Source organism: Thermobia domestica, chromosome 4 (genome assembly GCF_964235325.1).
Source record: "Thermobia domestica chromosome 4, izTheDome1.hap1.1, whole genome shotgun sequence".
Taxonomy (NCBI): domain Eukaryota; kingdom Metazoa; phylum Arthropoda; class Insecta; order Zygentoma; family Lepismatidae; genus Thermobia; species Thermobia domestica.
The window spans coordinates 258869896-258882008 of NC_137457.1; the positions used below are offsets into that span (position 1 = coordinate 258869896).

Below are 12113 nucleotides of genomic sequence, written 5' to 3' on the forward strand. Positions count from 1 at the left end.
GGTAGAGACATAAAATATGTTATTTTAGATTTTTCATTTAAAATAAGGGGGTAGAAAAAATAGTGGGATTGCAATTGTTAAAATATGGTGGCCATGTGTCGAAATTCGTTAAGGTTACAGACATGAAATTTTGTATTTAGACATTGAAAATAATTAAAGATGTGCTTCAGATTTATTAAAAATATTTCCCTTACAAGGGAAGAAAAAGGGCGAAAAAAAAAAAAAAAAAAAAAAAAAAAGGGATTGCAATGCTAAAATAACATAGCAATACCTTGAAATTCCTTTAGGTTAGAGGCATGAAAGTTGATATTTAGGTTTTTAATTTAAAATAATTAAATGCGCATTTCAGGGTATCTAGATGTTTCCCTTAGAAGGAAAGAAAAAAGGGTGGGGTTGTAATTCTTAAATTAGCATGGCCATAACAATATAACATCACGCGAGAATTGAACACATTCCACATCTTATGTATTACCATGCCCTCTACGAGAACCAAGTGTAAAGCACGAGAAGAAGAATACTTAGTGAACAAAGAAAACATCTTGTCCTTGTGTACAAGAATTCACACTATTATAAATGATAAATAAACATACTGACAAAGAAGTGCACAACTCTTTATGAAAACTAGTTCTAGTTAATGTAAGAGGAGCGTTCATAATGCTTGTACCTTTGGGTCAATAGTGTGCATGCACCTGCATATCATGAAGCGCTCAAATTCTCTATTATTCATGCACAGGGTTTCAGTTTTATTTGCATGATGGCGTTGCTGTAGCATAGACAAACAAGATGACTGCTGTGTTAACCAAAGTGGAAGATCGTGGAGTGATTTGCTTTTTACATCTGCGAGGGAAACTGGAGAAACAAATTCACGGGGAAATCGAGACTGTGTGTGGGGATAATTCACCAAGGTTCGAGAAGCACTACACAGCAGTAGGCTGTCTCTGATGGTAAAACCAAAAGGACATCAAACATGTGGATGCTTTAGAGTTGTCCGACAGGCGCACAACAATTCAAACAATCGAAGGAAGGGGTTGCGTTAGTGCTGGATCAATGCATAAGATAATGCATGACGAATTCTATATAACAAAAGTGTCAGCCCAAGGAGTCCCTCGTTTGCTGACACCCAATCGAATGGAGCAGCGAAGGATATGCACGGAGGCAATGTTGCACATATATAAAGGAACATTAAAAACTATTTTTTCAGCCACCTCATCATGATGGACAAATGTTGGGTTTATCATTACGACCTAGAAACGAAAGAAAAGACCTCCGTATTCGGAGAAAGGACCTCCGAATTAAAGTATTCGGAATTACTCTCTTTTGCCCATCTCCACTATCAAAGAAAACAAAGATGCATTTCTCGTGCGGGAAGGGAAGTCCAAACTTCCAAACTTTGTGAATGCTCTTCATACGTAACTGTACTTTCTATAGATCAGTATGTTTTTCATTTATATTCGAGGATAAGGTAATGATATCGAATAATATGTACTACAGGTATCGAATAACAGGTACAGGTATCGAATAGGTCTTCTGTCCTACTTTCTCTAAACTACGTTAACATGCGGCTTTAAGTACTTCCACTTAAAGGGAACTATTTTCATGGCGGAAAACATCTTAGTAACATCACTTCGTATACAACTTTAGCACAATACTGGATCCCTCTAGAAGCCAAGTCAGATCTGGCTTGAAGTTAAATGAACGCTAAAATCGAAACGTTTCAGACGTTTAACAGAGTATACACGATAAACTTTTTGATACATTTAAGTTTCGATACATAACGAAAAATAAAGTGCTAATTTCAATGTATGCAAACTTGGAATGTGAAAACTAAATCTTACTTTGAAAGCAGTCAGTCTGGAAAATATTTTTAAATTATTTTCAAAATGTTACGATTTTAACTACGTCACCTTTTTTTACAATACCTAAGTTTACCTTAGTGTATAAAAATTGAATTAAAGAGAAACATACTTGCACCCTGCGAGATTCAGGTGTGGCACGTTCGATGTGTGGATTAATGTCATTGCCCTTCTTCAGCCTGACTTCATATTCACACTGCAATAAATAAATAAATAAAATAAAAAATAGAACTGGTAAGTTATTTACGGAAATCAATTAGGACAAAATTCAACGATAAAATAGTGATAATAACAATAACAACATACATCAATAGTAACATCTCATGTAACATAACAATATACAAATTTACTATCACAACATCAGTACATTACCAGTACGTACACGTATTATGTCTCCGCATTTCAACATAGTGACCACCTAGATTTTCGATTGCTACTTTTCTGTTCTTTAATTTCTTTGGTTTTCTCTATTTCTTGCAAATCCTCTCTTACGAAGAGTTAGTGAAGGCGCTTAAAGCGTGTATTTAATTATTTATTTATTTTACTATGTATGAGCGTTACCGTATTTTCTGGTAATTCATTATATGTATTTATTACAATTCCGGGGCTATAGAGCAACTCAATTTTGAGTAAAGGTAGGAAAAATGGGAAAAGAGAAAAATTATTGGAAATAGGGGTTTTTCAATCTAAAATGGTAAAATTTTTCCAATTGCAACGGCCATTTGGGCTCCGCACTGGTAAAGCACCCTATGTTAAATGAAAGAACGATGTCTTTAGTATATAGGAGACTGTTCCAAAGGAATATAAGGGGACGATGGGGAACGCGCACATTGGTTCCTAGGAGTGGGACGAATAGACATGCAAATGATAAAAAAGACCGAGACTAGTGTCGGATCCATAGCTATCGGGGTTGCTTAGATAAAGAATGATATTCCAGATGCCATTTAAGTTCAAGTATAGCCCCCATTAGCACCCTGGGAGGTGAAATTGTACATGTAAAAATAATTGAAAATGACCGATATTAGTGTCGAATCCAGTTTTCGGGTTCCATGACCTGATTGGTAAGTTCCGATGCACTTTAGTCCAAGTCCAGCCTCTCAATAAGGGTAAGACCCCCTAGCACACCTATAGGGAGTATAAAGGGTTACATTATAAAAATGATCTGAAACGGGCGATATTAGTGTCGAATCCGTTGTTTTCATATCACTGAGATGAACAGTGACACTCCAGATAACATTTAAATCCAAATTCAGCTCCCATTAGTACTTCTGACGGGGAAGGGCAATAAATTTACTTTGACATTTAAAAATAATTAAAAATTACCGACATTAATGTCGAATCCATAGTTTTCAAGGTCTCTAAGTTGATTGATGCAGCTCCGATGTCCTTAAATGGGCCCTAGCTTACCTAGGAGTGCGAGGGGTGAAATATAAAATGATTGAAAACGACCGATATGAGTGCTAAATCTATAGTTTTTGGGGTTGCTGAGATAAACAGTGACACTCTCTATGTAGTTCAAGTATAAATTCGACCCCCGTTAGAACCCCTGAAGGGGGGAAATAGTGACATGTAAAAATAATCGAAAACGACCAATATTGGTATCGAATCTAGAGTCGTCCGGATCCCTAAGTTGATTGGTGACAGTTCTAATACCATTTAAGTTCAAGTTCAGACCCAATTGTGGGTGAGACTCTCTAGAACATCTAGGGAAAGTAGGAAGGAGACGTGTAAAAAGATAGTAAACGGCAGATATTGGTATCGAATCCATAGTTCTCGGAATTGCTGAGATGAGAAGTGACACTCCTGATGCCATTTAAATTCAAGTTCAGCCCCATTAGTATCCCTGGGAGGGAAACGGTAACATGTAAAATAATAAAAAAAAAAACGACCAATATTAGTGTCGAATCCATAGTTCTTGATGTCGCTGAGATTAATAGTCACACTCCCAATAGCGTTGCAGTCCAAACGAAAAATAATAATAATAATCATCATCATGGGTATTCTGCCTTTATTGGCAGGTCACTTTCCGCAGCTAAGAAGCTTCCATGTTCCACGGTCCTCCGCTAACTTCTTCGTTTTCGCGTATTATCTTTCTGTTTTAATATCATCCATTAATTGTAGTCTCCTTCGCTCCCTCCCTCTAGGACGTCCCTCATGATACAATCTCTTCTTAGGCAATGTCCCAACCAGTGTATCTTCCTCTTCCTAATAATATCTAAAAGTGTTCTTTTCTCACCCACCATTTCTAACATTCTCTCATTCGTTTTCCGCTCGACCCAACTAATTCTTTCCATTCTTCTCCACACCCACATTTCGAAGGCTTCCAGTCGATTTTCATCACCTTTACGCAATGTCCACGTTTCCGCCCCATACAGTACAACACTCCATACGAAGCATTGGAAAAATAAAATGTTCCAAATTACCGAGATTAGTATGGAAGTCACTGTTTTCAAGTTAGCTAAACTATTAAGTTCCAATTGCGATGACATTTAATCCCAAGTTTAGGCATGAATTGGCATATCAGCTGGATTAGGAATTTACACGGGCAACCTAAAGTCCTTGCTAAAGTAACTCCGCTGGAATGTCTGGAGCTATTGCAACTAAACTAGTAGACATATGACTTTCAATCTGAAAATAATACTGTGGGAATAAGATATTCCAAGGGTGGGAGCTCGAACATGTGACAGGTAAAAATAATGCAAAACGACTGATATTAGTGTGCTATCCATAGTTTTCGGGGTCGCTGAAATGAACAGTGACGTTCCAAATGGCGTTTAAGTTCAAGTTCATCCCCATCGGCGGAGGGTGTGTCGGTAGAGGGGTGAAAGGTAAAATGTCAAAAATGACTGAGATTTGTGTCGAACTCATAGCTCGGGGTTGGGAAAACGGTTCACTCGTTTGGAATGTCTTTTGGAAGATAGAAAGTACCTACTTCAAGCTGAATTTTTTAATCATATCAATTTGACTAAAGGCGTGTTTTGTGGGGGTAGGGTTTTAATATTTAGTCAAAAGTAGAATACCTTCTATATTTGTATCATTATACTTTCATTGAAATAGATGTTCTATGAAGGAAGAGGATCCGAATGTTTCCTATAAACTTATTTTTCTCATGCGAAGAACACGTATTTCAGCTAGTGTTCTATAAAATTGGGGAGAATGCACTCACTCGTTATTGACTATTTCAACCCTACGCAATTGAGAGACTGGAAACTCTCAGAAAAAAATTACACAATATTCGTCCAAACCAGAATTTTTTAACGAAAGTTGTCACAGAACCTTTTAAAAGATGCGGTGGGAGTGGGGAATGAGGTGAGTCCTCATATTTTCAACGGAGGAAGAAACAAGTTCACTCCCTCGTTGTGGATTAAGTGAAAGATACCATGGATCATACTTCTTAAACGGGGTGGAAGTAATCCATCCCAATTTAGGGTCCTTAATACATCACTCATTTTTGATTGATTTTAGTTCTAAAAACAGGGTTTATGGGAAAGTGAAACAAAATTTATATAATACTGTATCAAGACCGAATGAGTTTTACCAAAATTGAGGTACTCTAACAAAAATGAGGGGAAGAAATTAATCTACTATTTTATTCTTTACTGATTTTCTAAAGGGGGAGCTTCTTGGTAGATTTTAACCCCAAACTATAAAGATGGGGGATATACAGTATGCCTTGCAATGATTGAAAAACTTTTATGTGGTTTATATACGACAAAAACCCATGGAAAATTGTCTTGTATGTATACAAGGTTTGTAAATACAATAATGAGACACACTAAAAACTCATCTTTGTTTATAGTATCTATCTATACTTGCACTCTTGTGTTCTTCAAAATAGCTCTACGCAGCGATGGAAACGCTATTGCCAATTTTCATTACAATGCTGCAACTGAAAAAGCGAGCGGGATAGCCTTCAGCTGTTGGTTACAGGAGTTCCATTGTTTTTGGTAGTTCCATAGTGATGGTCCTTGTGGTGGTGTTCTTTGTGAGCGTCTGTCTGTGATAATTTATCGCATCCACATCGCACACAATTTATGATAACCTATCATGTCAGTCACAATTCGATACACTGTTTCTATAGACACTTCTGAAAACTCTTTAGCGAGTTCAGTTATTGTGAATTGGCGATTGGATAGCACTTTCTCGTTAACGCGTTTCCCGAACCGTCGCCCTCCCACTACGCTCATCGACATGAATATATGAACTCTCTTCCCGAAAACTTCGGCACTATTGCCTTCCCTGACCTTCGCTTCATTCATTATTATCGGTCCGTAAATAGCACACAATTTCCGATGGATGTCAGCTGCATCCTTTTCTTTCATGTTTAGAAATCGTATGACACATCTTACTTCACATTTTGCAGGATTTTGCATTGCGGCAGCCATTTTACATTTCTGTTATTTGCAAGGACGCAATTTCACTCGGACGATTCTATCCCTGCTTCAAGAACAGAATATTAGATAATGCTCCTGCGCTCAACTTCATCAACGTTGCCAACCCCGCGTAAAACATTCTCAGCCATTTCTTGACATGTGCCTGCATATCTACCATGCTCGTCTATCCGGAAGACGAAAACATGTCGAGAACTACTGAATTGATCATCACTAAATTTGGTCAAAATGTAGAGGAGTCAAAAGTTGGGATTCGAGTTCGTTTTAGGACCCGATACTCAAACCAGAAATGGTAGAAATTAAGCATTCCGGTATTGACGTTGATCACTGTAGAGCAAAAATGGTAATAGAGATATGCAGTTTTCTGCAACCGATTAAACGTTCTAGAAACACATTACGTCTTCATTCCTAACTTTCTACTAAAACCGGAAGTGGTTGAAATCCGCTACAAATTTCGGTTTCAATATTGATCTACATAGAACAAAAACAATAATAGAGCAAGAAGCAGTTTCTTGGAATCCATTTAGCGTTCTAAGAGCAGATACCATCTTCTTAAATTTCTTTTGAGACCGGAAATGGCACAACATTCCTTTTAAATATTGATCGCCATACAAGTAAAACTGTAATAAATAGCAAGAAGTAGCTTTCTAAACTGTCAAACTCCATTCTAAACTGTCTACTAAAACCGGAAGTGGCAGAAATAACTACTTCCTGGTTTTAACATTCATCTCCATAGAATAAAAACCGTAATGGCTAGCGAGTAGCGGTTTTCTGTAATCAAGTAAGGGTCCCATGAATATATTCCATTTTCACTCTAGTCTCTCTACTAAAACTGGAAGTGACAGAATCAACTACTTCCAGTTTCAACACTGATCGTTAAAGATTTAAAACGGTACAATATAGCGAGAAGCGGTTTTCTGAAATCAACTAAGCATCCCGAGAATACATTTCACTTTTACTGTAATCTTCTACTAAAATTGGAGGTTGTATAACCGTTGACCACTACCAATTCCAACAATTGAAAAAAAAAATCATACCATAAAAACCAAACTCCTTCACGTGGTATACACGTGACACTGATACTTATATGTTTAAGACGTTAGAACACTAACCTTAGGTTGAAGGCCTCTTATACGGAAGTGACCATTTTGCTCGGTGACACTTTCTTCCTGTAACTGCACACAATAATCCATGTCAGGCCCTTCAGGAAGCCCCACTACTTCAACCACTATTCCTGGTTCAGGTTCTCCGCTCAAAGATGTTACACTTCCAAAGCAGCTAAATGCTACCCGTTGACCTCTGTTTGAAGCGTAAACAATGATCAAGCATATATTTAAATATCTACATATAGTATATGTATTGCACTTGCCTTTTACTTATATACAATTAAATCCTTATATAAAATTAAGATCCTAAATAGTACTTTGCATTTCATTTTTAATATTGTAAATAATTTTTCTTTAATTTATGTTGTGAATATAGAAAATCCTCTAGTGGGCGCGGTGGCTCAGTGGTAGAGCGTTCACCTCTAGTGCTTGGGGTTCTTGGTTCGATCCCAGCTCGCGCCGTGTGGACTTTGTGGTGGACAAACACCGTGCTTGTGGGTTTCCTCGGGGTTCTCCCGTTTCCTCCCACTTTCTTCATTCCACCATTTCATTTATTTCTCATCATCGCCGTCTCTTTTAGCCTAACGGCATAACTGGAAGATATCATTTTTTAAAAAAAGAAAATCCTCTAATACTAATTTTCCTAACTTTCAACAACATCCGCAGATAATGAGATACCAAATGAATTCAGTTTCTCGTGTTTCCTACAAACAATTATGATTTCAAAGGTAGTTTTTATCATAATAATCATAGATACATACTTTATGTTTTTCAAATCTTATGATATATCAACGAAATTCAAGTTAACGTTATATACGCACTCTTTCGATTGTGACTACGTTAGATAAAATGAAATAAAAAACATGCAGACACAAATTAGGAAAATAATTGGATAAAATGATTAGTTACAACAAGTCCTCACACACATATTTCTAACAAGAAAATTGCGATGTTGATAATACCGTATTTGTCAAATAATTTTAGATTCCTTTTTTTCCTTGAAATCTAGCTATTTATAAGACATGAGCATCTTTGATCAGAACGCAGACATAAAAAAAAAAACGGTTATTAAGTGACAGAAATGAACCATCTCAATACATTCATTAAATAAATAAATAAATAAATAAATAAATTAAAAAAAAAAGGAAAGGAAAGGAAAGGAGAATTCAACGTTTTACTAGACTTGCTTCTGTACAAGAAGTGCCTCGAAAAATAATCACAAAACACTTTTGTCTCTTCACGAATGTCTACAATTCTATCTTCTGTCTGCGTAAACTTTTAAAAATAGAATCCTGGAAAAGGTAGTTATTACAATCCATTCTTGATATGCTGATAGGTAATCAAAACACACTCTCCTTCTCCCCACTTTTTTTGCCATTGCAGAAGGGGAAAACAAGTTGCTAGTCTTAACGGGGAGGGAAACTTTCTTAAGATAAGAGTGTCGTGTAAAATCTAAATTTTTACCCCAATTTGCTTATAGCTGATGCTGAGAAAGCATTGTTGTTCCTTTTAGCCACAGCCAAATTCCACTACCAACAACTATTGTTTTTAAATTATGTTTTCACAAGAAGTATTTATTATTATTCAAGTTTTAACGGTTTCAGTGGTATTTTAACACTAGAAGGACCGGATGGGTCAAAATTACCCATCACCATATTTTAATATTCCACTGTAAACGTACTTGAAATACTAAGTGAATAATATTTCAAGTACGTTTACAGTGGAATATTAAAATATGGTGATGGGTAATTTTGACCCATCCGGTCCTTCTAGTGTTAAAAAAACTGAATTTCTACAAATACGAAATCATTGGTTATAAAGTTAATTTCCAGGAATCTTTCATTCAAAAATTGGAAGAGGTTGTGAATCAAACCAATCCTCTTGAAATTTCACTTTTTTTTTTTTTTTTTTTAAATGTCAGAACTTCTGTTTATAAGAGGACTTGGCGGGACAAATATTGCATAATTTCAATTCAATTATTAAAGTGTAGTGTTCCTTTTAGCAGCAAGGTTATATGAAATGTGGACTACTGCTTAGCGTGGGATGCGAATTACATAAGCTCCCTTTGGAAACTTATCACTTCAAGTTCCACTGTTATCATGTTAGCGCTCTGATACTTCTCCCATATAGATTGTATCTGCTCTTGGATTAATATGAAATTACTGTATGAATATAGTAAGTAACCATTCAATTCCCCATCGCTTCCAATTTCATCATTTCACAACCCTGACTATCATGGAAACGGCAACAGATCATTTAAATTTACTATTATACGAGGGCTATCCAGATAGTAACAGAATGAACAAACCAAATTGTACTATATATATTTGAAAGGTACATTCTTAAGGTATTTTTCCACTAATCGCCATGCAAATTGAGGCACTTATCATACCGTGGCACAAGTTTTTCAATAACGTCGCAGTAGAAATCTGCCGCCTGCAATTTCAACCATTGGCTTTACATCGGCATGCAGTTCGGCGTCCGTATCAAAACGTTGTGTATCAGCCATGTCTTCATCGGTGGTAGTCGGTCGGCGCCAAATCTGGGCTGTTTCGTGGGTGATCGGACACTTCGCATCCAAAAGCTCTCGTCTACGCTTGGCCGCATGCGGACATGCGTTGTCATGTAAAAACAACACCTTCGCGCTAATTTTCCTCGGTGCTTGTTTTAAATCGCGCGCCAACAAAAACCTAATCACAGAACGCATCTCACAAGAGGCGGAATTTTCTATTGCAGCACACATTGTCATACGTCACAGAAAATACAATAAGAGCGTCAGTCTCACGCTACCACAGTTGGATGCGTACTGAGAGTGGCAACGTTCTGACACCAAGATAGGCCAAAACGTCTGGTACTTTTGGACAGCCCTCGTACTAAAATATGTGTTACTGTAAAAGATGTATTATAGATACATGAAGTAAATTGTTTCTAAAATATGTAGAGCTATTATGAAAGATACAATTAATTCTTTTCCGTGTACGGAGGTTGATGGTGGAAAGAAAGATGAAAACCAAAATTCACGTTTATCAGATCACGTGCATGAGCATGGAGGCGAGAAAATTTGTTTTGATCGCCTATCAGCTTATCTGGAATGGACCATAATTTTGTAATATATCTATGAAGTATTACATAGTAAAATATACTTACTTTACTTGTACTTTGACTGTAGCTCCTTCTTGCACCTTGATTATTTTAGACGAAGGATGGAACTGGTATTCCTTCATCATTGGTCGCAGAAAATATTCACCTGGACTCAACGAATGAAACGACATTTTCCCATCGCTTCCTGTTTGTGTGTTTTGTCGATAGCTGTCGCCACCAGATAACGAAAGCAGAACACCTGGTAAAGGATTTCCCTCATCGTCTACCACTTCTACAATCACTTCTGCTAGCTTATACGCACCAAACACTCCTTCTTTGTCTTGCTGCGTTAAAATGTAGCCTTCCTTTTCAGCAGAAATCGAGTACTTTTTGTCTCCATGAAGAGGTCCGACTATGTACTTTCCATCCTTGTCTGTTTCCATAACAATTGGGGATTCAAGAGCATCGCTTGTAATTGTTATAGTAACACCACCAAGTGGTGGAGTAACGTATCCACTTATGAAATGACCTTTCTTAGCTTCAAACGAGAAAAAATTAAGCATGCAATCGTTCTGAATGGTAACGTCTACTTTCGGCGGGTAAAACAATAGTTTTGAAGTTTTTGGCTCGATAGTTACAGCATCTCCTGGCGTTCCCCAAAATTCAAATGAATACTCGTATGTCCCCTCCTTTGAAACTGGCTTAAGCGGTCCAATTCTCAAAACTTTATCATTTTGTGTTCCAACATTCATAACAATATAGGGATCTTTTTCTACGGACAAAACAGAACCAGTGACTAAATGAGCAACGGCTGTAAGTTGGATTACGTGAGGATTGGACGAATCCCATTTGGCTTTGGGCACTGAAAATTTATGACATCCAACAGGTGTAAATGTATATACTCCAAAGTCCGAAACGCATATCTTTGACGCACCTTTCTGGACTGTGATTTGTCCTGGTTTTCCATTATCAGAAACGTAATCAAGTCGTGTTTCATGCGATGAAATGAATGTGACAACATAGCCGACATGCTTGAAAACTATTCCACTTGTTTCTGCAGTGTTAACAGTAACTTGAAGTGTTTTACGCTCCCAACACCACTCTTCTTTATCAATGCTCAATTTATAAATACCAGGAAGAACATCTGTGAAGATGAAGGACCCATCCTTTGATACGGTAGTTAAAGGTGAGATATAGTTATCTCCAACCGGGCTTAAAACGATGGGTATTCCATTACACGCTGACATACATTGCACTTTACCTAATACTTTGGCTCGAAGTTGTGTAAATTCGATATCACTAAGAGGCCTATCCTTTACTTCTACTTGCTGATACGCAGGTGAAAACCTGTAAAGCACAAAAATTTAGATATTAGTTTAAAATTAGATAGAATGGAATCCACAAAGGCGTCTAGAAAAACTCTATATTTTGCTTCCATTATGACTGCTCATTTAATGTACGCGTAGAATTATTTGAGTCATAAATCTTGTCTATCATTTTCATATTGTGCAGTTTAAGAAAGCTGGCCTGACAGGTAGTTGCACGTGTTGTAAACAAAACAAAGGAAGGGTTCTTCGCCAATCACCGCGATAATCTTTCACGCTGTTTCTAGGCAATCAACGTCACTGACAGCGTAGTTGCTGGTAGTTATATGTTTAATCTTGTATCAAATATTCTATGTA

The 12113-nt window shown here is 37.0% G+C and overlaps 1 protein-coding gene across 1 annotated transcript in view; it reads right to left on the reverse strand.

Moving 5' to 3' along the window:
- Positions 1–12113, reverse strand: part of LOC145684018 (BOS complex subunit NOMO2) — a 50940-nt gene that overhangs the window by 6266 nt on the left and 32561 nt on the right. Inside the window, exons 7-9 of the mRNA XM_081755829.1 lie at positions 10498–11778; positions 7357–7543; positions 1966–2049 (exon numbers count right to left, since the gene is read on the reverse strand). Of these exons, the coding sequence (XP_081611955.1) occupies positions 1966–2049; positions 7357–7543; positions 10498–11778 (1552 nt within the window). The remainder of the gene's footprint in view (positions 1–1965; positions 2050–7356; positions 7544–10497; positions 11779–12113) is intronic.